Consider the following 25,010-nt stretch of genomic DNA (forward strand, 5'->3'; position numbering starts at 1 on the left):
TTAGTTCGATGGGACCACCACAAAAGCATGCTTTTCCTTTCTAGGTTATCATCTGGGTCCTCACCTTTAGTTATGGGGACCCCAAAAAATCACCTTTCCTACTGTGAGATGATTTATAAATCCACTCTTCCATAGTTGGAGCTAATGCTCTGCAGCTGGGAGGATGTGTTATAGGTAACTTTTACCCTTTCTTCAGACGAGCCAGGTGTAAAGAGAGGTGAGTAGCCACTAATAAAGTGAAACTGTGGCGTGAGACACTCTTACAAAAAAAAACATTTGTATGTCAACTTGACAAACAGATGCTTTTTTTTGTAAAAGCGCCCCATACCGTGGCAGCGGCTGCACCCCTTCCTTTAGACTAGGGTCTAAAGAAAGTGGCGCGACCACCATTAAAGTGAACGCGTGCCATACGGGGCATTTACAGAAATTTCATTTGCAATGCAATAGGTCTTGCATTTGCAAGAGTTTAAGCTATTGGTATTGTCATTTACAATGCAAATAGATCAAACTCTCGTAAATGCGAGACTTATTGCATTGCAAATGCTTGTTTTATCAGCTACAGCACTTGTGCACTGCAGGGACAGGCCCTGATACAATATTCGTTAACAGCTTCAGCTCCTCTGCACTGCGGGGACATGCCCTGATTACATTTTTGATATCACATTCAGCACTTGTGCACTGCAGCGTCAGGCCCTGATTACATTTTTGCTATCAGCTACAGCACATGTGCACTGCAGGGACACGCCTTGATTACATTTTTGATATCACATTCAGCACTTGTGCACTGCAGCGTCAGGCCCTGATTACACTTGTGCACTGCAGGGACACACATATAGAAATCACAATTCTTGTCATGGTGAACCACTATAATTCCTCAATAAACATGTGCTTAGCCCTTTGGTAGCTTGGCTCTAAGCACTAAGGCGTAACTTAGGGGTAATGTGTAAAGTAGTTATGCAGCACTCAAACAGTGATAAAGTTAACAAAACAACAAATTTAGAAACATAGAGTAAATTTACACAAACGAAATGACACCAAAATGACAAAAATCCAATGAGTAGAACCAGAGTTACGATTTTTAAAAATGTTTTAAGGTTCAAAATAGTTGAAAAAATGTAAAGCATCATTCGCGGTCGTCTGGTTGCGCATGACGGGCACAAGGGTAAGGTTTAAATATATTGTACCTTAAAATCATGTTCCATTGCGTACAGACAATCAGCAATCCATATGGTCAAATATAACGAAAGCAAAATGGGAATGAAGGAAGCCCATTTATTTCTGAAATGTACACAAGATACTGAGTGTACGGACAGTAATTATTTGTACACCTCTGCATTTAGCATTACCCACACTATCAGGTGATTCAGAGGGCATTTACAAAATATCTTCTTTCTTGCACAATGGCTTACATTTGGAAGTCACAAAGGCAGAGAAAACCAATCGGCAATAACAAATGTTCTACTACGCTGTGTTCCCAAATGTTTGCCGATAAAAATGACGCCTCACTTGTATAGCTGGACCTAGCGCCTGAGACACCAAATGCTTCAAAACCAGACCTGAAGACATCATATTCCACCTAGCAGAATTCACACTTTTTTTTACAATGTGGTAAGCTTCGGACCTAGCTCAGTTGCGGAAAACCTACCACACCAAGACATTTCTGAAAACTAGACACCCCCGGTGTCCAGAGTGGTGTGACATGTGTGACTCCTACGAGGTTTTCTTACCCAGAAGCTCTTGCAAACCTCAAACTTTGGTTAAAAGAAAATAGTTCCTCACATTTCTGTGAGGGAAAGTAATTTTCCTCACATTTCTGTGAGGGAAAGTTCTGGAACCTGTCCGAAGCCACAAATGTACCACCACCCAGCATTCTCCCATGCAGAGTTACTCTCAATTCTGAGGGCTTTGACTCATAATAGTATGAATTCCAAGTGGAGGTTCTGGCTGGCAATTGAAATTAATGTCGCAAACAGCCACATATTTCCTCATTACTTCTAATCGACGCCCATGGGCCATAACTTAATTTTTTTTATTTTGTCTTTTATTATGACAACGTTGAATTTGCTGCCACCGAAATCTGTAAAAAATCAAATGCCTTGTGTACTATTCTTCATGGTCTGTGCATCTTGTGTTTTAATCTTGCTTAACACTGTTTTCTTTTTTCTGTTTGTAAATAAAATGCATATGTTAGTGTTACAAACATTATAAATTGTCAATATAATGATTTCAGTATAATAAATATATTTTTAATTTTAACAGTTACAATTTCTATGGTGGTACCACAGACAGCAAGCATCCTAACCTATGGGGACATAAACACAACTTCAGCTGTGATACTCAGCATCGCTCAAGTAACGCAAGCTGCAGAGGCCACTTCGGAGAGTACAACAAAAGGCAGTACACCAGAGAATGCAACAGGAATTGTGGCAGTACATTTAAACATGTCAGCAGCAAGCACCACAGAAGCCACAAATGTTAGCATCATAGAAGAAACCACAAAACTAGGGTCAACAGCAGAGACCACAATGGTAAATACCACACCAGCGAACCATAGAGCAAACATTGAAGCTGGCACAACACTATACAGCACAGTGGAGATTACAGAAGCAGACATCACAACAGTGACCAGAACTCACTCAGTAGGTCTCACAACAGCGATCCCAACACTAGACAGCAAAGCAGACACACCAACAAAAGGCACAACAGAAAATACTTTAACAATTGCCACTACATCAAACACTCCAAGAGCAGGTACCACAGCAAGAACTTTAACAGAAGACATTGTAGGACAGTATTTGACAGCATTCACCACTGAGGAATATCAGGTACAAACAACAGCAGAAACACCAACAGACGGCACTACAGAAGTATTTCACACAGCAAACACAAAAACTGAGACTGCAACAGGAGGCACAACAGAGGTAACTTCAACTGTAGATACCACAGTGGAGGCACAAACAGCTGACCCCACAGTAGAAAGTTTTACAGTAGATACCACAGGAGAAACTTCAACAGTAGATGCCACAGAAGAGAGCCAAACACTAAACACCACATCAGAAATGTCAAACGAAGGCATGACAGAAGAATCTCCATCAACAGACACAAGGACAGACAATGCAACACTAGTATCCTCAGAAAGAACTCCAACAGTAGATACCATATCAGAAATGGCAACAGAAGGCACGACAAAAAATACTCCAACAATTACCACTACACCAGACACTCCACGAGTAGGCCCCACAGAAGGAACTTCAACAGTAGACACCACAGTAGAGACACAAACAGCTGGCACCACAGAAAAAACATTTACAGTAAATGCAACCACAGAAACTTCAACAATAGCTGAAGCAGAAGAGACTGGGACACTAAATATCACATCGAAAATGTCAACACAAGGCGTGACAGAAGAATCTCCAACAACCGACACAATGATAGACACTGCAGCACTAGTCTCCACAGAAAGAAGTCAAACACTAGATAAGACATCAGAGATCCCAACACTAGACACCACAGCAGAGATGCCAACAGAAGGCACAACAGACAATACTTTAACAATTGACATTGCATCAGACACTTCAAGAGTAGGCATCACAGAAGGAACCTCAACAGAAGACACCATAGCACAGTCTTTGACATTATTCACCACTGAAGGATCTCAGGTAGATACAACAACAGAGACTGCAACAGTAGGCACCACAGCAGGACGTTCAACAGTAGACACCACAGTAGAGGTACAAACAGCTGGCACCAAGGAAGGAACTTTTACAGTAGATACCACTGCAGAGACTTCAACTATATCTACCACAGTAGAGACCCAAAGACTAAACGCCACATCAGAAATGTTAATAGAGGGTGTGAAAGCAGAATCTCCAACAACAGATACAAAAACAGATACTGCAACACTAGTCTCCTCAAAAAGAAATGCACCAGTAGATTCCACATCAGAGATCCCAACAGAAGGCACAACAGAAAATAGTCTAAAAATTGACACTACATCAGACGCTCCAAGAGTAGGCACCGCAGAAGGAACTTCAACTGTAGACACCACAGTAGAGGCACAAACAGCTATTACCACAGAAGAAACCTTTACAGTACATACCACAGCTGAAACTTCCACCGCAGATGCCACAGAAGAGACCCAAACACTAAATATCACATTTGAAATGTCCACAGAAGGTGTGACAGAAGAATCTCCAACAGACACTGCAACACTAGTCTCCTCCGAAAGAATGCCAACATTAGATGCCACATCAGAGATTCTAATACTAGACACCTGTGGAAATGTGGATTTTCCTGATCAGTTATGTCCCCTATCTTGGACCCCAACGGTTCTATATGCATGTTACAAGTACATGTATGTTCCCTCCAGTTCCAGTTTCTAAGACGCAAACATATGTGTGTCTACCGTCAACATGTTCTCTGTCAGATCCGCCATCACAGGGCTGGATATTCGATTCCTAAGTATGAAAGGCCACCGACTTTATATGGCTAAGTTACTTCATTTTTACAGTTCAGGCAAGTAGGCCCGATTCTGTCCTCAAGCTTTTCCCTGCTCTCTGTCTTTGACAGCTTCAGCTTGAGCTCGCATCTGTATCCATGAACTTTGTCCTACTCCCTGTGCAGCTAACGGTGCCTGCCTCGGCCAGTTTTCGCCTGTCTGCCAAGAAGTTGTATTTCACCTTCGAATTATCTATTTTGCTCTCCAGCCGATGCATTCCTGTCCAGTGATTTAGGTAAACATTTCCTTTAGCTCACAAGCAAAGGACTCAGCCTTTCCGTCCTCCTGCAAGTGATTCATAGCCCTGTTGCCATGGAAAGTTTTCTGCCCCTCGCATCTCATATAGACACTTAGACGCTTGTACACGCACACACAGTCAGTATAGAATAGATTCTGTCCGAGAGTCTCTTCCTTGTGGATAACATAGTTCTTTAAACATAGGATGTTAGATATGATTTGGGATTAGGTTGACTTGACCCCCAGACTTCTCGTCTCCACATGTAGAGCTAAATGTCAAGTCCCCTTCACCCCCTAGTTGCACGTCAATTACACGTCATGCTGCCGCGCGCGCATCTATGCCAAGTATTATCTTATAGATCCACCTATGTCTGATAATTCTAACCAATCATGTTTCTTTTATTCCTTATTACGCCTAGTTTCGATTATGTCACTGTTTTGTCACTTTTCTTATCAAATGTTACGCCTTCTACATTCGTTTCATTGTAATGTACTTATTATAAAAATACATGTCTGTTAATAAATTATTGTACTTCACTTCCTGAACCCTCGTGGTGACGGAACCTGAAGGCCGCGACTCGAGTCGGCCATTTTGAATGGAATAAAGCCCATTAGAAAACCTCTTATACCACGGATTCTGCCTCTTGTTATTTTGAGCTATTTACTTTATTTTAAGATTCCGTATGAAATTCAGTCCGGTATTTTTATTTACCACATAATGGCGCCCGAATAGGGACACTTTCTCATCTCACGCGCCGGCGGTGCGTTGCAGGCCCGGTCTCCTGCCACAGCTGGACGGACCATAAACGCGTACCAGCAGGATTTCCTGTAAGCTCCCTCCGGTCAAGCGGGGGCGACTGAGGCTGCGATCAACCCAGACGAGGCGGTGAGAAGTGCGAAGTATCCCGACCAGAGCCTAGCTGAGAGAGCAAGATCCGAGGTATACAGAGGCCCACCAGGTTTTCCGAAATCCCGACGTCCAGAGGGTCCGATGTCCGCAGTTATCGAGTCCTGTCCATTCTCTGAGGCCTTCCGTTTCAAGGAGCTACTCGGTGAGTACCATCGCCGGGGAGGCGTGTTGACGCGCACATAGGTTGTGCCGGTCAAGACGGATTTGGGTACACAAATCCGGTCTGCACTGTTTAGCAGTGTATATGTACTGTTTAGCAGTATATCAAGTATTCCGAAGTATTCAGTTATTGTCAAGAATTCATATCAAGTATTCCGAAGTATTCAGTTATTGTCAAGAATTCAGCGTGGTGATTAGTTAGGCAGACTGTCATCATTGTCGATCATTGTTATAATGTTTAATGTTTAATGTTTAAAGTATTCAGAAATGTCTTGCATATTGTGGTATGAATGACTGTTCATTGTTCACTGTTCATTATTGTGTTTCTCGTATTAAGCAAGTTCAAGAGTAAGTATCAGATCAGTTGTCAATATGCCGTTCTTCTCGAAGTTAAGACAGATTACTACCAGAAAAGGGGTGCTTGAAGAAGCAGTTCCTATTCCTCCTAGAGACACTCCAGGACATTTCATGTACCATAAGCATGGCTTAGATGCCATATTGTTTCTTGATCTATGGGTAGATTATACCAAAGGATTACCGGAAAGTCAAAGGTGGCCCATAGCGGGAACCTGGGATGCAGAGTGCATCATGAAAGTGGAGGAAGAGTTATGGAAAAGAAAGGTCAGACAGTCACAGAAAGACGCTGTTGAGTTATGGCGTAAAGAATCTCATAGACGAACAGAAAAAGCACGTAGACAAGAAGAGAGGAGTAAAGAAAGTTCAAATAAAGTTCAAGAAAATCTATTAATTGAGGAAGGTATCCGAGTGAAATCAGAACAAGTGAATAGACAAAGAAATGCTCTTATGAATGGTATGTATCCCCTTCTAGCCGAAGGACTACCTAAGGCTGTTACAGAGATGCCAAAAGACTTGCCACCCCCATTATTTCCAATTAAGGTACATCCAAAGGGGCATCCCAGAACCGCAGAAGATGTTTTTCTTTCCTCATATCTAGACGATGCAGCTCCCGAGTATGCTAACGCCACACCACATAGACCGTCTGGCGGAGGGGTTCAACGTCAGGATCAGGTATCTGTCCCCGTGCAACAGCAAGTCCCGATACAAGCTTCGGCAAGCACATCTGTTTCCGCATCTGTCTCCGCAGTCAATCCTATAGGGGTATCGACACCCATAGTTGCTGTGTCACGTTCAACGAATCCATTCACACCCGACGCCCCAGATGGGGCCACGGGAGGTGCTAGCAGTACTTTTACACCACCCAGAATAAATAAACTTGTTTTTCAAGAGTCAGCGCATTCACGTACACCTAAATTCGTAAGTGAACGTACGCTTAAGGAACTCCTTGTAAATTGTAGATATGACCCAGTGGTTGGTAAAGAGGACGAAATGGTCCTGGCATCATTACGTATCAGGCGAGCCGCAGAGTATTTAGCAAGGTTACCAGGGATGACTACGCATCTAGATAACATATATCATTTTGTTCAAACAGGACGAGATCCAGGATGTATTAACAGAGCTATGGAATTCCAGAAAGTAGAGATACAGGGGGAACTGTTACGTTTCCTCATAAACTGTGTAATCAGAAATCAAGATCGTCCGGGGGTAGACCCGAATGCAATGCTTATTCTTACAAGATGGAGTCAGAATATATCAGAAGGGAGACACGATAAGCAAAATTGTATAATAGCCATGTGCCGAAAAATACGTAAAGAAATAGAGCGTATTCATGAAGAGAGATCGGGAACAGACGAGTTTGAGCAAGATGAAGTGTCCGAATCAGGGAATTCCGCAAGACAGTCAGAGACCATAGCCTATGTAGGCAGAGGAAGATACTGTGAAAATACCAGATGTCTTTCTGATCCCATACACTCTGTATGTCCAAATAATAGCAGAACGTATCCGACGCCTGTAATAAATCTGAAATCTCCTGAACATTCGTTTCAAGCCGCAGATAAAATACTACGAGAACGAAGAGGTTATCACCTCCTCGATTCCATGGATGAGCAAGAATTAGCCAGATCAGCCGTTCACTGGATTGACAGTCCTGAAAAATACGGTGATGAGACCGTAGCACACACGTTTTTTAACCTCAGTACAGATGAACAACGTTTAGCTGGAATCTATATGATTCAGCAACTCCTCATATTATATAAGAGCCAACATACTGACCCTGGTCCTTTACCTGATATATTAACGGAACTACTCACGAACAGATGGAGAGGTTCTAGTAACAAGCTAATTAAAGAGATATTAGTGTCACGTAAGCAGTATGTCCTTTTTGTAAGTCCGGATTCTCTCTCGCTGCCCCGCAGAGAAAGAGCGCCGTACTATATGGATAGACAAAATCCCCTACGAGAAGTGCACCCAATAAAAGGCGAAGACAATGAGTTTCACCGTGTATTTGTTTACACACCCATATCAAAAATGGAATTATTAGAAATGAAAAAAGTAGTACCTAGTCATGACAAAGACCCAGCGGGTTTCCACCGAGAAATTAAAGACATGTTACTGATGGGAGAGTACACCTTTCCTGATATTATGACGATATTAAAGGTGCTTTTGCCTGCTGGCATATATGAAAAACTGAAAGAAAAAGAGTGGGAAGTGGGAGACCAAAAGATAGACTGGACAGCATTAGCAGAGGAAGAAAGGGGCCGAGCTGCAGGTTCAGGGCTCGGGGATAAAGTTAAACTATTACCAGGTTTACTAGTACAGGTACTACCACGTTTATTAACTACAAAAAAGGAAGATTGGGGTGCAATCACAGCCTGTAAACAAAAGCAAGATGAAGACACAAGCGATTATTATGCTCGATTTGAAAAATGTTTTGGTATAAATAGTGGTATAAAAGCAAGTAGTGACTCATATCCACATCTATTTGTGACAAAATTAGTGGAAAATGCATTGCCTCCAGTGAAGAATAGAATATTGAAATTCGAGAGTACCTGGCAAAGTAACACTCCGTCGCAAATGCTACAAATGTTACAGTATCATCACAATAGAATTAGGGATGAACAAGAACACGAGCATAAACGCATGAAGGATACAAAAATGAAAATGCTAGTTTCTCAGACAGTACCAGCAGATGGTCACAAAAAGGGTGTGACACATTCTGGTGATTCTGCAGTTCCTGTAAAAGGAACCTGCAATTACTGTAAACAACTAGGCCATTATGTACATGATTGTCAAGTCCTGAAACGTAATATAGCTACAGGTATTGCAAAGGAGAGACCACGATTAGTTAGACAAGATCAGAATGAACAAGGAGCTATGCAGCATGGACAGTCCATGCCAGTTCAGCAACAGTCTATGCCAGCCTCACAGCAACCCATACAGTTTGTGCCAGCTGCACCACCGTTGCCTGCTACTGCCACACAAACCACAACACGACAAATGTATCAGACTGCACAGTATGAATACCCTGAGTATCAGCGTTACGCATGAACCAGCCTAGAGAGGGAAGTTGACTTACCGCTTATCGAGATTCCGGTAGATCAAGAAGGACCTTATGTACATAGTGAATTATTAGGTCAAGATAGAAAATTCTTACTCGATACAGGGGCAAGTCGAACAACCATAAAACGTAGTGAAGTTCCAGGGGCACCCCTCTCAGGCTCTCAAAATGTTTCCCTTGGTTTTTCGGGAAAACCTATTGTTAATGAAGTATCACAGCCTCTACCACTTACGATAGGACCTTTGACACGAACTACAGATTTATTGCTTACTAAATCATGCCCAGAAAATCTGTTAGGAATTAAGACTCTGAAAGCACTAGGAGCCATAATATGTTGTTCTCCGGAAGGAGTAAGGTTGTTTTTACGTGATTTTAAAGGTCACTATGTGTCTAGAGACATGGATCCCCGACTACAGACTTTACCAGTACATCTATGGGCACAAGGCCCTACGGATGTTGGCTGCATGAACATTACACCCTATCGAGTTACATTGAAAGCAGGAGTGGTACTACCACGAATGCGACAATACAAGTTACCGCATGATGCTGTAGTGGCTTTGTTGAAAATCATTGATGAGCTAATTGCCCAGGGAGTAGTTGTAGAAACAGACTCCAATGTATGTAATTCACCGATAATTCCGATTCTTAAACGAACTGATCCTACTGCCCCGCCAGTATACCGATTGGTTATTGATTTGCGTGAACTAAACAAGTGTATTGTACCACAATTCCCTGTGGTCCCTGATATATCATCATTGTTGACAGCAATTGATTCCGAAGCAACATTCTTTACTGTAATTGATCTCAAGAATGCCTTTTTCAGCGTCCCAATAGATCCGGAAAGCCAATACTTGTTCGGATTCAGTTTAAATGGGCGCAGTTTTAAATTCTCACGCGCTCCTCAAGGATTTACAGAAAGCCCCAGCATCTACAGCCAAGCACTGAAACGAGAACTTGACAGTATCCACATGCCAGTCAATACTGCACTGCTTCAATATGTCGATGATCTGCTGATCACCGCGAGAAGCGAGCCAGAATGTGAAAAAGCTTCTCTGACAGTTTTACATTTTCTAGCCGACAAGGGGCACAAGGTGTCCCCTTCTAAGCTGCAATTCTGTGTTCAGCGAGTTATTTATCTTGGTCACTCGCTGTCCAAGGAGGGAAGGCAGCTTACACCAGATCGCATCCAGTTAATTGCTAACATGTCAATACCCCAGACACAAAAGGAGGTGCGGGCTTTCATAGGCCTCACTTCATATTGTAGGCAGTGGATCCCTCAGTACGCATTTCTAGCAAAACCACTCATTCAGTTAACCACACAGGAGGCAGCCACATCGACTGTTCTCCCTTGGACTCAGGAACATACACAAGCTTTTGAAAGCCTAAAGGAAGCTTTATGTCAAGCACCTGTTTTAGCAACACCATGTTATAGCAAACCTTTTACACTCTTTGTTACAGAACGCGAAGGTACTGCCTTGTCAGTACTCACTCAGGATCAAGCAGGATCATGCAAGCCATGTGCTTATTTTTCCAGTACATTAGATCCCGTAGCTCAGGCTTTGCCTGCATGCCTGAAATCAGTGGCAGCGACAGCTTTAGCAATCAGACAAAGCGATGCCATAGTATTAGGACACCCATTGACAGTTCAAGTACCACATGCAGTAGAGGTTCTTGTGAACCGAACACAAACACAACACTTGACCATAGCAAGACTTACCGGTTATGAACTGACATTGTTTCAACCACACATAGAGATCCGACGGTGTAATACATTGAATCCTGCTACGCTATTACCTGTAATTGGAACAGACCCACTAGCTCATGATTGTGTTGAAATCATTGAAATAAAGACGAAACCTAGACAAGACTTGACAGACGTTCCATTGTTAGATCCAGACCTGACGTTGTATGTAGACGGATCATGCATGAGAGCAAGTACAGGAGATTTAGTGGCCGCGTATGCAGTCACAACAGACACTGAAGTTATTGAGACACATTGTATAGATACTCTGTCAGCCCAAGCAGCAGAACTTATTGCTCTAACGCAAGCCTGTATTCAAGCCACAAATAAGAAAGTTAATGTATACACTGACTCACGTTATGCATTCGGAGTTGTACACGACTTCGGCGTGCTGTGGCGAGAGAGAGGTTATCTAACGTCCCATGGTGCCCACATTCAGCACGGGCCCCTCATTCATGCTTTGTTAGACGCAATACATCTACCCACTGCTATATCGATTATGAAATGTAAAGCACACACGAAGGTTACTGATACCATTTCTCAAGGCAATGATTTAGCTGACAGAACAGCTAAACAGACTGCTCAGAATCGCACATTAGACATGACAAAGCCAATAGTTCAGACACCAACACAGTGTATGACAATTAAGGATCCCACACTTGACGTAATTGACATACAGACACATGCCACAGCAGAAGAAATAAAGAAGTGGACTGAACTAGGAGGGATCCAGACAGATCAAGGATGGATGACGAAGGAGAAATCTGTATGGTTTCTCCCTGATTCCATGGTTCAAGCCATTATAGCTACAGTTCACAGTCCAGCACATTTAGGAGAGAAGGCTATGCTAGACAGCATTCAGCACATTTGGTTCAACAAACATTTACGAGCAGCAGCTAAACAAAAAGTTCGTACCTGTATGATATGTTGTCAGTTTAATCCAGGGAAGAGTGTTCCCGTAGAGCAGGGTGGATTTCAGCCTCCTGACCATCCTTTTGAAATCCTCCAGATGGATTATATTCAGATGGAACGTTGTCGAGGATTCAAATATGTCCTCGTAGTTGTCTGCGCTCTCTCCCGTTGGACAGAGGCGTATCCCGTATCAGATTACACTGCCCCGACTACTGCCAAGCAGCTAGTTCGAGAATTCTTCCCACGGTACGGTTTACCACGTGTTGTATATTCAGATAACGGTCAGCCTTTCTCATCCGAATTAATGAAACATGTCTCACTCTTGTTGGGATATCAGTGGAAATTCCACTGTGTCCGACACCCCGAGGCAGCAGGTCTCGTAGAAAGACATAACCAGACACTGAAAATCAGACTGTCCAAAATATGTAGAGAGAAAGGTGTCGACTGGATAGTAGCATTACCAGTTGCACTCTTTTACATGAGAATGGTAGCACACTCTAGAACAGGGCTATCCCCGTATGAGGTGATCTTTGGTAGACCACCGAATATGTGGGGGACGCCTATACCACGCAAAATAACTGACATTGACTGTAACATGCTGACAGATTACTTGGCTTCCTTGATGTCTGCACTACAATCTTCTCGTTCACAGGTAGCTGCAGCCTTTCCCGACAACACTGAGGCGAAACCCCATGACGTTGTTCCGGGTAATCTTGTCTTTGTGAGAAATTTCGACAGGAAAAGTCAATTGGAGCCCAGGTGGAAAGCACCCAAGTTGGTCCTGTTGACCACAAGAACAGCCGTGAAGATCGAGGGACGCAAAGGGTGGATTCATTCAAGTCACGTCAAAAAATTTCATGGACTACCTTCAGATATAGACACTGTGCCCTGCACTCCCTCACAGACTGATTCAAAACTTCCTTTTGTTGAACAGAATGACTCTCAGTGCTATAAATTAAAGCTTAGGCCCAAACAGTCGAGCAATTTGATTGTTTAAGTCCTCTCCAAGGTGAAGCGGTTGAATTGTCTCCGACATGTATCCCTTGGACCTGAGTAGAGAAAATACCCGAGAAATGTTGAAACGACAGGCGTATTGTAAATCACTGCGTAGCTACTGTATGAGGACATTATTAATTTTGTTTTTATTGAGTATTTTAGTAATTATTACGAGTGTGATTTTGCACATATATCATCCTATCTCTAGACATGTTTATAATGTTGCTGCAGAACATTCTTTTAGTGACCTACCGCCACATGAATTATCTTATAGACTTGCGCTGCGCAATAACACCTTCATTAGTATGTTACATCATTCCCATCAGACTAGTAATGCGACCAATTGTTGGGTGTGTGGCCGACTTCCTCCCTATCAGAATAACAAAGGAGTTCTGCCTTTCTTTCCACATCCATTCACACACAATGGCTCCTGTGGAGCATGGTTTAGTTTATTAAATTCCATAGACCCAGACACAGCAGTTTATCAACAACATTGGATATGGGGAAATCTGAATCTAGTTTTATTCAAAGTCTGTCACCCTAATAAGGAGGGTCACCCCAGTAGAACAGGAACTGATTTAGAAAATGAAGTGTATAAATTAGGTAATTTTACGCCTAATCTTATGATTCTGAATGTCAAATCCGAAGTTGAACTAATTCTGCCCACTATGTCAGTATTTCCAGTTAAGGGTGAATTATGTGTAAGAAAAGTTGGTTCCATACATATGGGCCATAGCCAATGCGTTACTACAGTAGAATATAGTGATCAAGGTAAATCTTCATTTAGAGCTTCTCGCCATTCTTACTTCATATGTGGTCAGACGGCATATATGCGTCTGCCTCTAGATTGAGATGGTACCTGTTACATAGCATTCCTTTTGCCACCTGTTTTCCTAGCTCCCCCTGATTATTATCGAAATGTTCATTTAGTACACAATAGAGAGCGAAGAGATCTCCCAGTTGTCGATTATACTGAGACAGCATGGGACAAGTATGTAGATTTCAATAAAGGTATCTTTCCCTATATAGGTACAATATCAAATAGTAAGCTGATACGCAGACTCACCAAGACTCTTGAAGCTGTAGTAAACGAGACTATAGCCGCCCTAGGCAATCTGACAGAGGAACAATCAGTGATGAGAATTGTTGTTCTCCAGAATCGTCTTGTCCTTGACGTCATCCTGGCCGATAGGGGCGGAGCTTGCAGGGTCATCGGATCCAGCTGCTGCATATTCATACCAGAAAATTCGCCATCTGTATATAAAGCTATAACACGCCTTCATAAGATTGTAAGCCAGATACACGAAAATCCAGGCACTTGGACGTGGTCCGGGTGGTTTTGGAGTGTGATATCAGCCTGGGGATGGAGAGTTTTATCCTTCCTAGGTATTGGCCTTCTTATGCTCTTCAGTTGTTGTTTATGCCTACAAGGTGGACCAGCGATTTGTGGTCTGTGTGCCACATCATGCATTCCACATCACAGGTCCCGTTCAGAATGCCGGAAGGAAGAAGAAATGATGCTCCATGAGCAAATCAATGGAATGATGAAGATTGATGTCTCGTGAAGGGCAAGAAGGGGACAAGGAGGGAATGTGGAAATGTGGATTTTCCTGATCAGTTATGTCCCCTATCTTGGACCCCAACGGTTCTATATGCATGTTACAAGTACATGTATGTTCCCTCCAGTTCCAGTTTCTAAGACGCAAACATATGTGTGTCTACCGTCAACATGTTCTCTGTCAGATCCGCCATCACAGGGCTGGATATTCGATTCCTAAGTATGAAAGGCCACCGACTTTATATGGCTAAGTTACTTCATTTTTACAGTTCAGGCAAGTAGGCCCGATTCTGTCCTCAAGCTTTTCCCTGCTCTCTGTCTTTGACAGCTTCAGCTTGAGCTCGCATCTGTATCCATGAACTTTGTCCTACTCCCTGTGCAGCTAACGGTGCCTGCCTCGGCCAGTTTTCGCCTGTCTGCCAAGAAGTTGTATTTCACCTTCGAATTATCTATTTTGCTCTCCAGCCGATGCATTCCTGTCCAGTGATTTAGGTAAACATTTCCTTTAGCTCACAAGCAAAGGACTCAGCCTTTCCGTCCTCCTGCAAGTGATTCATAGCCCTGTTGCCATGGAAAGTTTTCTGCCCCTCGCATCTCATATAGACACTTAGACGCTTGTACACGCACACACAGTCAGTATAGAATAGATTCTGTCCGAGAGTCTCTTCCTTGTGGATAACATAGTTCTTTAAACATAGGATGTTAGATATGATTTGGGATTAGGTTGACTTGACCCCCAGACTTCTCGTCTCCACATGTAGAGCTAAATGTCAAGTCCCCTTCACCCCCTAGTTGCACGTCAATTACACGTCATGCTGCCGCGCGCGCATCTATGCCAAGTATTATCTTATAGATCCACCTATGTCTGATAATTCTAACCAATCATGTTTCTTTTATTCCTTATTACGCCTAGTTTCGATTATGTCACTGTTTTGTCACTTTTCTTATCAAATGTTACGCCTTCTACATTCGTTTCATTGTAATGTACTTATTATAAAAATACATGTCTGTTAATAAATTATTGTACTTCACTTCCTGAACCCTCGTGGTGACGGAACCTGAAGGCCGCGACTCGAGTCGGCCATTTTGAATGGAATAAAGCCCATTAGAAAACCTCTTATACCACGGATTCTGCCTCTTGTTATTTTGAGCTATTTACTTTATTTTAAGATTCCGTATGAAATTCAGTCCGGTATTTTTATTTACCACACACCACAGCAGAGGTGCCAACACAAGTCATAACAGAAAATATTCTAACAATTGAAACTACATCAGACACTCCAAGAGTAGGCACCACAGAAGGAACTTCAACTGTAGACACCACAGTAGAGGCACAAACAGCTAGCACCACAGAAGAAACTTTTACAGTACATACCACAGCAGAATCTTCCACCGTAGCTGCCACAAAAGAGACTCAAACACTAAATACCACATCGGAAATGTCCACAGAAGGTGTGACAGGAGCATCTCCAACAGACACTGCAATGCTAGTGTCTTCAGAAAGAACACCAACAGTAGATGTCACATCAGAGCTTCCAATACTAGACACCACAGCAGAGATGCCAACACTAGTCATAACAGAAAATACTCTGACAATTGACACTAGAACAGACACTCCAAGAGTAGGCACCACAGAAGGAACTTCAACTGCAGACACCACAGTAGAGGCACAAACAGCTAGCACCACAGAAGAAACGTTTACAGTACATACCACAGCTGAAACTTCCACCGTAGCTGCCACAGAAGAGACCCACACACTAAATACCATATCAGAAATGTCCACAGAAGGTGTGACAGAAGCATCTCCAACAGACACTGCAATGCTAGTCTCTTCAGAAAGAACGCCAACAGTAGATGTCACATCAGAGATTCCAATACTAGACACCACAGCAGAGATGTCAACACAAGTCATAACAGAAAATACTCTAACAATTGACACTACATCAGACACTCCAACAGTACGCACCACAGAAGGACCTTCAACAGTTTACACCACAGTAGAGGCACAAACAGCTAGCACCACAGAAGAAACTTTTACAGTACATACCACAGCAGAAACTTCCACTGTAGCTGCCACAGAGGAGGCCCAAACACTAAATACCACATCAGAAATGTCCACAGAACGTGTGACAGAAGAATCCCGAACAGACACTGCAACACTAGTCTCCTCAGAAAGAACGCCAACAGTAGATGTCACATCAGAGATTCCAATACTAGACACCACAGCAGAGATGCCAACACAAGTCACAACAGAAAATACTCTAACAATTGACACTACATCAGACACTCCAACAGTACGCACGACAGAAGGACCTTCAACAGTTTACACCACAGTAGAGGCGCAAACAGCTAGCACCACAGAAGAAACTTTTACAGTACATACCACAGCAGAAACTTCCACTGTAGCTGCCACAGAGGAGGCCCAAACACTAAATACCACATCAGAAATGTCCACAGAACGTGTGACAGAAGAATCCCGAACAGACACTGCAACACTAGTCTCCTCAGAAAGAACGCCAACAGTAGATGTCACATCAGAGATTCCAATACTAGACACCACAGCAGAGATGCCAACACAAGTCACAACAGAAAATACTCTAACAATTGACACTACATCAGACACTCCAACAGTACGCACGACAGAAGGACCTTCAACAGTTTACACCACAGTAGAGGCGCAAACAGCTAGCACCACAGAAGAAACTTTTACAGTACATACCACAGCAGAAACTTCCACCATAGCTGCCACAGAAGAGGCCCAACCACTAAATACCATATCAGAATTGTCCACAGAACGTGTGACAGAAGAATCCCCAACAGACACTGCAACACTAGTCTCCTCAGAAAGAACGCCAACAGTAGATGTCACATCAGAGATTCCAATACTAGACATCACAGCAGAGATGCCAACACAAGTCACAACAGAAAATACTCTAACAATAGACACTACATCAGACACTCCAAGAGCAGGCACCACAGAAGGAACTTCATCAGTAGACACCACAGTAGAGGCACGCACAGCTAGCACCACAGAAGAAACGTTTACAGTACATACCACAGCTGAAACTTCCAACGTAGCTGCCACAGAAGAGACCCAAACACTAAATACCATATCAGAAATGTCCACAGAACGTGTGACAGAAGAATCTCCAACAGACACTGCAACAATAGTCTCCTCCGAAAGAACGCCAACAGTAGATGCCACTTCAGAGATTCCAATACTAGGCACCACAGAAGAGGTGCCAACACAAGTCATAACGGAAAATACTCTAACAATTGACACTACATCAGACACTCCAAGAGCAGGCACCACAGAAGGAGCTTCAACAGTAGACACTATAACACAGTCTTTGACAATATTCACCGCTGAAGAATCTCAGGCAGATACAACATTAGAGACAGCAACTGATGGCAATACAGAGGAATTTCAAACAGCAGACCCAACAACAGAGACTGCAACAGAAGGCACCACACAAGGACCTCTAACAGTAGAGGCACACACAGCTGGCACCATAGAAGAAACTTTCACAGTAGATGTCACAGCAGAAACCTCAACAGTAGCTGCTACAGAAGAGGCACAAACACTAAACACCACATCAGAAATGTCAACAAAAGGCATGACAGAAGAATCTCCAACAACAGACACAGCAACATACATTGTAACACTACTCTTATCCAATAGAACTGCAACAGTAGATACCACATCAGAGATACCAACACTAGAAACCACAACAGAGACACCAACAGAAGGCACAACAGAAAATACTCTATCAATTGACACCAAATCAGCCACTCTAAGAAGAAGCACTCTAGCACAGTTTCCAGCATTAGGCACCACTGAGGATTCTCAGGCAGACTCCACAGCAGAGACAACAATAGTAGGAACTATAGAAGAAACTCTACCAGTAGACACCACGGTAGAGGCACAAACTGTTGGCTCCACAGAAGAAACTCTCATGTTAGACACCACAGTGGAAACCTTAAGAGTAGCCACCACAGATGGGTCTCAAACAGTAGACAGCACATTCGAAATTTCAGCTGAAGGCATTACTGAAAAATCTCCAACAACAGACACAGCAGCAGACACTGTAACAATAGTCTCCTCACAAAGAACTCCAACAGTAGATGCTACAGCATTGATTCCAAAACTAGACACTCTGGCAGAGACTCAAACATTAGACACTCCAAGAATAGGCAACACAGAAGGAACGTCAACAGTAGACTCTATAGCACAGTCTTTGACAATAGGCACCACAGAGGGTTCTCAGACAGACACCACAGCAGAGACACTAACAGATGGCACTAAAGAAGAATTTCAAACAGCAGACACAACAAAGACCGTAACCGTAGGCACCATAGTAAGAACTCCAACAGAATCCACCACAGTAGAGGCACAAACAATTGGCACCATAGAAGAAACTCTTACATTAGACACCACAGTGAAAACTTCAACAGTAGTCACCACAGAAGAGATCCAAACAGGAGATACCACATCAGAAATTTCAACACAAGGCATGAAAGACACAACAACAGACACAACAGTAGACAGAGCAACAATAGTCTCCTCAGTAAGTACTATACCAGTAGATACCATAGCAGAGACTCAGACAGAAGGTACAACAGAAGATACTCAAAGAATTGGCACTATATCATCAGACACACCAAGAGTAGGCACCACAGAAGGAACTCCAACAGTAGACACTATTGCACAGTACCGAGAAATAAAACTCCCATCCAAAACTCCAACTGAAGACATCATCTCAGAGACTACAGCAGCAGACACCACAGAAAAGACTCCAAAAATAGGCAGCACTGGAGATAATCTGGCAGTGGACACTACAGCAGAGAATGCAAAAGTAGCCACCACAGAAAGAACTCCAACAGTAGCAACCATAACAGAGACTGCAATAGGAGGTTTTAACACCACAGTTGAGACTACAAGAGTTGCCTTCACACCAAATACGCCAATGATAAGCCCACTACTAGAAACTACAGGCAGCACACATGAGACTACAAAGTTATTCACCACAACAGAGCCTGCAACAGGAAGCTCTACTGCAGTTGTGTCAACCATTTTCCACACAGCTGTGACTATAACAGTATCCTCAATTGCACAGACCACAACAGTGGCGCCCATAAAAGGAACCACATCACAACATGAGAGCAGTACATTAGGAGCCCCAACTCTGAACACAACATTAGGAAACACACCTGAGACAACCACAGTAGGTGCAACACCACAGAACACAGCAGTAGACACCACAACAAAGCCCTTAACATTAGGAACCATACCAGCAGATATATTAGTAACCACACATCTGACTATACCAGTAGTGATCACAAAATTAGGAACCACAGCAATAAATACAACGCTAGGTACCATACCACTGACAACAACAGTAGTGAATAAAACAATAGTCACTGCAACGCTAGGAACTCTACTATTTAATGCATCTTTAGGGACTACTCCACTGACAGCAGCAGCAGACACAACACAACTAAACTCATCACTAGGCACCACAGCAGAGAACACAACATTAGGAACCAGATCAGCAGATACAACATTAGTAAGTACACCAGTAACAGAAACAGTAGGCATGATGGTAGAGATGACAACATTAGGAACTACACCAGTGAATATAACATTAGGAACCACACCAATGGGAACAACAGTCAGCAGTATTGCATCAAGAGACACCACAACAAATACACAATTAATGACAACAACAGTAGACACCATACCAGTGGCCACAACATTAGGAACCACAACAGTAAAAACAACATTTGCTACTACAAAAATCACAAAAATAGGTATCTCACCAATGAATGCTACAATTGCCACCACAACATTAGGAACCACACCAGAGAACAACACTTTAGTGACGACTCCAGTGATAACAGTAGGCACGGTCCCACTCAGCACAAGAGTAGGCATCCCACAACCAACCACAAAATTTGGAGCCACACAAATGAACACACTATTAGAAACTACACAAGTGACAAGAACAGTAGGCACTACCTCTGTGACTGCAATATTAGGGATCACACCAGGGACCACAACAGTAGTTATTGCACCATTAAACACAACTATGAGCATCACAACTGAGACTGAATCTGTAGATACCACAAATTCTCCAAGGATAATGGTCATGCAAGACACCATTACAGCACCAAGTAAGTTTGCAATATCACAAACCTTGTGGTTATATCATGAAAATATTTGTGTTATTAATGTTTTTATTGCATAAGATGTGATTTGTTGATTACTCCCTTAACATTTGAAAATTAAGTACAACTGAGAAGTGATATTATGCTCCTTTACTATTATTTCACTCATTCATCTCATTCCCTAACCCTTGAATTGCAAAGAACAACACACAAGAACCATCCAAACCTGGCTCACTCTCCACCCTGCAAGAAAGTACATGATTTTAGATGCGTTCTTCTACAAGTGTACCATTTCCTGAGATTTTTTCAGAAGATCTCTCTAACCTGATAAATATAATTGGAGATCACTAACCCTTGTCACATGTCATGGATTGCATTTTTACAGATATTGTGAAAGATAGTAGAAACTCCCTCACTCTGTACTGGACAAAGCTGATCAATACATCACATAACCTCTCTGCCTGAAAATAGGAAAAGGTCACAACTTTATTTATTTTTAAAAAAACGATTCAAAATTGAATACTTGAAACACCTTTCACCCTGTGTCCAACCTTCACAATGTGCACAGGAAGTGACATCATTTTTTTGTTGCCAAAATCATCCAAAAAAAAGACATCAGGCAAGAGGACTTCATTGCCCATCATCAATCTCCTCAGTAAGTGACATCACTGCATTTCTCATCATCCAGCTCCACAGGAAGTGATCTCACTGCATGTCCTATCATTCATCTGAACAGGAAGTAACATCACTTCTGCCTTCTTCCTACTTCAATCAACTTTTCAGGGAATGCCTGGATGTCCCCAGCATAGGGCGGGAGCCAGAAGGGTTTACACCTGTTTGGGCATGAGAGGAGCAGGATGGGCATTGGGCCAGAACCCCTGTTTCACTGAAACTTACACAGGAAGATACAAGTGTTCTGCTAATCCTCCCAATCACACCCAAACCAAGACAAACTAGACACTTGCATAGCATTTACATAACACACAGACCTAATGTCATACATATCCCACTTACCACCATACACCCTCAAACTACAGAACACGCATTCCATTTCATACTCATTAATGCTCGCTCTGTCGACTCCATACCCAAGACATTGCAGATCTCATCACCGATCACAAGCCTGATCTCTCCATCACAGAATCATTGTTCTCCTCACTTCTTTGTACATCCTAGATGTGCAAAGGAGACATACACTGGGACTGGACTGGCCACTTTGCCATCCCTATCTGTCTGTTCAGCATCCTACCAATAACAAATAAAAGAAGAGCAAACCTTCAGATCTTTCAAATAATTCTCCATAGACAATCTAATGGTTGAACACATCTCTCACCCTATCACCTCAACATTTAACCTGAACAACCTCCTGGAGAACTTTAATACCTTTTTAGGAAACTATGTGAATATACACCCCGCCCCCCACAGTCACCTGCCCCTCGATTAAGACATTGCAGGTAATAAATCACCCATCCTCAGACAAGGAAGAAAATGGACAAAAAACAGAAGTCTTTCCATTTAAGAAAGCAGGCAGCTCACCACATCAGCCAAAGCAAAGTACTATCTCAACACCATCAATAAAGTCACCCTTTTCAGGACAATACAATACTGCATCAACCCCCTGCCAAACCCATCTATTTCTCATTCTACAGAAAGTTGCAATGCCATCAATCAATTCTTCAGTCAAAACATACAAAATATCCTCAGCACATTAATAGCACCAAGCCTGTTTCATCTATTATGCTCACCCCTTTTGGTAGAATACTGTAATGTTCAGCCTTTCAAGAACTATCTCCTGCATATCTCACCCACATCTTCAACTCCCTCAATGCCACTTCTTCTGAAGATTATGTCCTAGCCGTGTACTTCATCAAAGGTCTCCCTGTAGGAGTCCTCTTATCCCAACTCACCATTGTCACTGCCTTGCTCATCACTCAAGGAATCTTCCCAGAAGCTCTCAAGACAAGCCAGAGTCTCTTACACCCAAAGAAATCTACACTATACCGTGGTGACCTAGCCAGCTACTTCCTACCAGTAACCTACCATTCATCAGCAAGATCATTGAAACAGCTACCTTGCATGTAGATGATGCCTCATGACCACAAATGAACATGACCCCTGTATCCCGATATATTGCTGGACCCCTCAGCTGTCTTCGACACAGTTGAAAACCCACCCTCATAGGCACTCTGAGGTCTAAAATGAGATTCATTAGCAATGTCCTTCACTGGTTCTCTTAATACCTTTCCATCCAACACCAGATTGTTCACATGGGTACCTTCAGGTCCCAAAATATATCTATCACCTGTGGAGTTCCCCAAGGTTACATACTGTCCCCTGTCAACTCCATCCTCTACATGAAGCCATTTGTTGCTCTACTCACAGTCAATAGCACAATGATTTACCAATATGCCACCGGTACACAACTCTACTTAAAAGTGCCTTGTACTTCAGACATCCAATGCCTCCATCACTTCCTGCACATCATTCAGATTTGTATATCCAGTGCTTACCTGAAGCTCAACGAAACCAAGACAACATTCCAATTATTTGGCAAGAATAGCAAACGAGAAACAGTACAAACCTGGGCTCAATGACATGAATCTTGACAGCTTCAAGTGCCAACTTTCTCTAAATGCCAAATTACTTAGGTTCACCCTGGACACCAGCCTCACCCTTAACCCCTTTGCTGCTAGGCCTTCCCCAGCCCCCAACCCCCGTGCTAAGCCTTTCTTTTGGCTATTTGGGGTAGTTCGGGCTTAGGCCCATGTAACTTTTTGACCACATAAGGTATCCACGCAAATTTGCATCCTTTTCTTCCAACATCATGGGGATTTTAAAGGTACCCTGAGTTTGTAGATTCCCCTGGAGGGGACCCAAAAATTAGCCAAAATACAGCTAAATGGTGTTGATTTTTTTTTTTAAATGGGGGGAAAGTACTGCAGATGAAAGAGTTTTTGTCCCTGCAAATGGTATCAACAAAGGGTTTGTGGTGTTGAAATCACCATTTTCCCAGCTTTCAGGGACTGACAGACTTTTGTCAGAAAACCAACATGTTTCACACAGTTTTAGCATTTTACTCGGACAGAGCCTATTTTTGCTTTTTTTGTGCTTTCAACCTTCTTCCAGTTAATGGTAGAAATGGGTATGAAAGCAATAATAGATCCTGGAAAGCTATACATTTCAGAACAGTTGTGCCAACATTTTCACCTGTAACTTCTTTTAAGTATGACAGATTTTTTAAAGCAATATACTTTTACATCCGCTGGATCTTTCTGGTTGTGGGGATATATAGGACTTATAGGTTCACCAAGAATCCGATGAACCCAGAGCCAATAACTGAGTAGCGTCTTGCAATGGTTTTTTATTCTGTACCGGGTATATAGCAATTCATTAGGGAAAATATAAACAGTGAAAAATCGGTATGAAAGACATCTATGTATTTTTGAAATAAGAACAAAATATAGATTTAAGAAACAGTAGCTATTTGCACATCTCTGAAATTGTGGGTACCCATACCAGCATGTGAATTATAGGAAATTTTTCAAAGAGACTTCTTTTTTACAAATTGTCTTACATTTGGAAGGCAGAATTGCATAGAAAGTCAACAGGTAATAACAGTTGCTCTACAATTTTGTGTTTTTTTAAGTCTCTCAATAAAAATGGCACCTCACTTGTGTGGGTAGGCCTAGTGCCCGCGACAGGAAACGGCCCAAAACACAACATGGACAATCCACATTTTTACAGTGAAAACAGACCCTTTTTTTGCAAAATGCCTAGCTGTGGATTTCGAACCATAGCTCAGCCGGCACCCAGGGAAACATAGCACACCCATATATTTTTTTTAAAACTATACACCCAGAGGAATCTAGATTGGGGTGACTTGAGTGGCTCTCACCAGTTTCTGTTACCCAGAATCCCTTGCAAACCTTAAACTTTGTAAAAAAGAAACCACATTTTCCTCAGATTTCTGTGATGGAGAGTTCGGAAATCTGTGTGGATCCAAAAAATTTGACCAACACCGCATTACCCAAAGTCTTACAAGAATAATGGTACCTCACTTGTGTGGGTAGGCCTAGTAATCTCGACAGGAAACGGCCCAAAATCCAACGTGGACACTCCACATTTTTTCAGTGAAAATTGACCCTTTTTTTGCAAAGTGCCTAGCGGTAGATTTTGAACCCAAGCTCTGCCGGCACCGAGGGAAAACTAGCAAACCTATAAATTTTTGAAAAACTAGACACCCGGGGCAATCCAGGATGAGGTGACTTGTCTGGCTCTCACCAGGTTCTGTTACCCAGAATCCTTTGCAAACCTCAAACTTTGTATAAAAAAAACATATTTTCACACATTTCTGTGATGGAAAGTTCTGGAATATGCGTGGATCCGCAAAATACTACACACCCTGCATTCTCCAAC

General features: G+C 42.6%; 1 protein-coding gene across 1 annotated transcript in view; it reads left to right on the top strand.

Annotated features, from left to right (window-relative positions):
• LOC146869333 (uncharacterized) overlaps positions 1-4,989 on the top strand; it is a 70,558-nt gene extending 65,569 nt beyond the window's left edge. The window contains exon 2 of the mRNA XM_085650540.1: positions 2,260-4,989. Coding sequence (XP_085506666.1) covers positions 2,260-4,382 — 2,123 coding nt within the window. The 3' untranslated portion in view covers positions 4,383-4,989. The remainder of the gene's footprint in view (positions 1-2,259) is intronic.
• The last annotated feature ends 20,021 nt before the right edge of the window (positions 4,990-25,010 follow it).

Source organism: Triturus cristatus, chromosome 1_1, assembly GCF_964204655.1.
Source record: "Triturus cristatus chromosome 1_1, aTriCri1.1, whole genome shotgun sequence".
Lineage (NCBI taxonomy): Eukaryota > Metazoa > Chordata > Amphibia > Caudata > Salamandridae > Triturus > Triturus cristatus.